At 49.4% G+C, this 3,975-nt stretch overlaps 1 protein-coding gene across 1 annotated transcript; it reads right to left on the bottom strand.

Annotated features, from left to right (window-relative positions):
* Nucleotides 1-1,371: 1,371 nt before the first annotated feature.
* On the bottom strand, nt 1,372-3,667 carry VFPPC_18426 (hypothetical protein; the record flags this gene model as incomplete). The annotated part of the gene is made up of 2 exons (XM_022430038.1): nt 1,372-1,419; nt 1,496-3,667. The coding sequence occupies 2 exons, from the start codon at nt 3,665-3,667 to the stop codon at nt 1,372-1,374; spliced, it is 2,220 nt and encodes a 739-aa protein (XP_022284815.1).
* Between the last annotated feature and the right edge of the window lie 308 nt (nt 3,668-3,975).

Below are 3,975 nucleotides of genomic sequence, written 5' to 3'. Positions count from 1 at the left end.
CCAATGCGGCGTCCAAACTTCCTAATACGGTCCCAAACTCGCCCGAGAAGACCCCGCTACACCTGCCCCTACGAAAATTTAGATAATGTAGTTTAGCAATAGGACATAACAAGCAGATAGTATAGGATCAATATTACCATATCGCGCGGGTGCCTTGAAGCGGTACGTGCACGATAATTGTCTCCTCAACAAGATAATAGCCTTAGCAACGTTATGTTTATTTAAAAACAAAATTTCCTTTTTAGTACCCTATGATGTCAGGAAAATTGCTTGGTCATATATGGTTTCACACTATTGGACACACTGCACTCTGGGCGACCTTGCAGAGCTCGTCTAGGCTTCACATCGGCATCAATTTATCTAATACGAAGAGCAAGAATACCATACCAATGAGGACCAGCCCAAAGGTCAGATGCGATGTGTACGACTGAGAAAGAGCTCTCAAGTAACTCCGAAGCCTGGTTCGCTATAGTTCGAAATTCGCAGATATTTGCCGCATGCCGAGATGTGAGCAATACACCCTCCTCAGTATTAATCAGTATTAATTCCAACGTCTCATCCCATGCCACTGCAGAAAACGGAAGGCGCTTCCTAGTTAGGATGCCAACCTTGGCCTGGATATATCGCTGCTAATCAAATGTGACAAGACTTCGACCTCTACACTCGCTTTCTCAAGGCGGGAACACAGCTTAATTGGTGAATGTCTTGAGTCTCCATATTGCTCCATCTCTCCATCTCTTCATCTCTCCATCTCTCCATCTCTCCATGCAAACTATGCAAACTACATACTGATGGTCTCAAGATCGTTACTATCGTCGAAGCCTTCCCATCCATCCGGACGACAAGAGCTGGCTCCTCTTGGCAAAGTGCGAAGGAATCTGTGCAGGTCTTCCATTTTATGCGGTTCCATAAAGCAAACCCCGCTGCTTTGGGGCACTCGAGGTGTCGGGCAAGGTGATCGGGACCTGGTAGATCTGGTCGAAATAGACGGAGACAACTGAGCACGAATATACGACGCACTGCGGCTAAAGTGACTGGGGTTGGCGAAGGCTGGCTGATCATCATGGCATTGGCTTGACCAGATCGTCTCCGTTTCTGAGTTGCTTTGCAGCGAAGACAAGGAAGCCTGAGACATGGACCGAGGGTTTAGGATTGTAGAGCGGGACAATGTCGGACTGATGATGGGTTGCCAAAGGTTCGGAGCTTCTTCGTATTGGCCCTCTTTTTGAGGTATAGAGTGGTGGGATCCAAATTGCCGCCCCGTTGGTCCATTATGACTATTGAATGAGTGCGCTGTCGGTTTGCTGGATTGAATGCCTGGAGACCTTGCGAAGAGTGGACGGCCAATGTTTGTGGCTGGCAACAACGGCCTTAATTTTCGAGACTGCGAATGGCTAGCGTTCCCGTGAGGTCGACACCCTTGGCTAGGTAGTATCTGCGCCGGTGCACACACCGGCGGGGTTGGAATAGTGGAGCGAGAATATTCAGAACTGACAAAGGATGGTTGCCTGAACTCATCTGATAGGTGTTCAACGGCATGGTATTCTTGACTAGACACAGGTGGACTCGGTAAAGCGGATCGCGAGCAAGTAGAATTCTCAAATGAGCTACTTTCGTCGCTAGACATAATACGGCGGCCCTGTTCCACAAGCCAGCTTTGTCTCTCTAAGATGTCTCGCATTCCAAATGAGTGACGGCCAACTACCAAGGGCTGACGTAGCAACTCTCTCTGTCCTTTGGTTGCGGAAGACCGATAGGAGTTCCTATGACGCTGCGGCTCAAGCGGACCAGGTCTTGTCCCTCGCTCGCCATCATAGGAGACATACGACGATGTGGCAGTGCCGCCACGCGTGATTATACCATCTCTCCTTCTAACATGGTCGTGCATGAAGGCTGTGCTTATTGGTTCTGGTTGAGTACATGTAAGATAGTCGGGGCCGTAGCGGTTGTTGTTACTGGATTCGCTAGCCTCCTCAATCGTCTGCAGTCCGGCGTTGCGTGTGTGACAATTTGCGGGCCTAGTCCCAACCACGGCAGAATGGTATTGAAGAGCCTCGACGCCCACGTTGAGATATATACACCGGCCTGACAAATCGCAGTCGAAGCTGCAAGGTTTGACAAAGGTCCGTAATAAGTCTTGCAAGACATAGGTTATATCAACTTCGGAATGAGATCTGGCGCGAGTGAGCTTGGGGAGAAATGCAGACGTCTGGATTACCCGAAATACATGCACGTGCGGCTTTCCCCAACGGTGGTACATTTGACTGAAAAACTTGACCTCGTTGAAACTAGTCGAGTCTTTACCTGTAGTCCATTCTCGAGGTTGGAATGGTGGACGCACAATGGCGACCCCTTGCTGGATAACGGAGCTGCGAAATCCAAGAAGAGCTGCCCTCTTGTGGAAGAGTGATATGCAATTCAAGTCTAATGACAGACCCAGCTTCTCTCCACTCTTTCCCTTGGGATCAGGCTTGCTCAGATAGGGAAATTGGCGAAGAGCGGCCAGCATCAGCTGATTGTACGCTAAATTGAACGACGCCGGACCATGCACGGGCTGAAATACGCCTTCCTGGATCTCAACGCACGACTTGGACTCGGACGCGACCCAATAGCTCTGTAAAATTTGTTGCAACGACAGCTTCTTACGTTCAGCCTTTCGCCCTTCCTTCTCAGGGATAATCAGCTTCCAAATGATGCGGGCAGCTATGTTCAGATACAGGAGGTTGCCCTGCAGCCAACGAAGGCCTGGTATTATGACTGTGGTCGATTGCACTCGACTCTCCAGTTCACATCGTTGCTGTGGGTCCGTAATTCTCGACCAAACTTGGCCGCTTGTGAACGCCTGGTGAATCCACTCCCGGTCTGCTTCACTGGCGGCCGGAGCACGGCCTTCGAGAGCGACCACCGTGTCCCTGTCAATAGAACTTCGTAGAAGCCTACTGCCAAGGGTAAACTTTGACCATTCTGCAAATATGAGATTCCAACCAGTGATACACTCTTCAAAAAGTCGGTTGTCGAAAACTGTGCCGTAGCACCCAAGCTGCAGGAAGTCAAGGACACCTGGAAGCTGTATAAGCAAATCAAGTGCCTCCACCATGGTACAACGCTGAGTGATTCTTCGAAAGATATACTGTTTCTTTTTACTCAAGCGCTGATGCCACTCGTGGAACTCGAGCCCTCTGTCCCCATACTCTCGCAGCTTAGAGTATATACGCCCGTCTGAATCTGGCGTCTCATGCTGATATTGCTCCGTTCGTGATTTCACTATCTGGTTGGTTTGGATTTGCGAGAGGCTCATGCATGACAGCCTGACCGTCCAAAGGTCATATGGATTAATGTTGCTGGCCGCTTCGATTCGATGACGACCCTGAGTGAAGCACACGACCTGGTCATCAAGGCGAGGGTAATTGCCATCTAGGTTATGCTGTTTGAGTTCCTGACGGGACAGACCCAGCTTGTTTACAAAGGATGACACTTCAGTATTGTCGATGTAGCCATCAACCCAATGCCTATAGTTTTCATGATCAGCTGCAGTATTTTGAAAGAGTGCTTGGAGACGTTCCGTTTGTCGTGTGTCGTGCAACCGCTCTCCTACCTCTTCCATAAATTGCATCTGCCGCAGAGGAACTTGAACCACTCCCAAATAGCCTACTCCAGACTTTTCCATCGCTTGTACCTTTTTTAAATATAGGGGCCTTAGATTTGGAGAGTTTGTCGCCTGGAGGGCTCGTCATTGTTGCGGCCAGTGGTGGATACGCCACCGCGGCCCATGGACGGGAAGAATACATTGGAGCGGTTTGGCTCGTTTCGCGATTGAAGAACGGAATTCGAAGAAAATGGATCCTGAATTCTGTTTTCCAGAGTCTTCTTGTATGCTATAATATATTTTGGTTCTATTTTAGGAAAAATGAGTCATGCTCCGCTCCATGCCGAATTGGTCAGACAACAGAGAGGGTCAGCCCGTTCATTGGCAGT

The sequence above is a fragment of the Pochonia chlamydosporia genome (assembly GCF_001653235.2).
Source record: "Pochonia chlamydosporia 170 chromosome Unknown PCv3seq00030, whole genome shotgun sequence".
Taxonomy (NCBI): Eukaryota; Fungi; Ascomycota; class Sordariomycetes; order Hypocreales; family Clavicipitaceae; genus Pochonia; species Pochonia chlamydosporia.
Note: the sequence above shows the minus strand (reverse complement) of the source record. Positions and strands in the feature narration are given on the sequence as shown.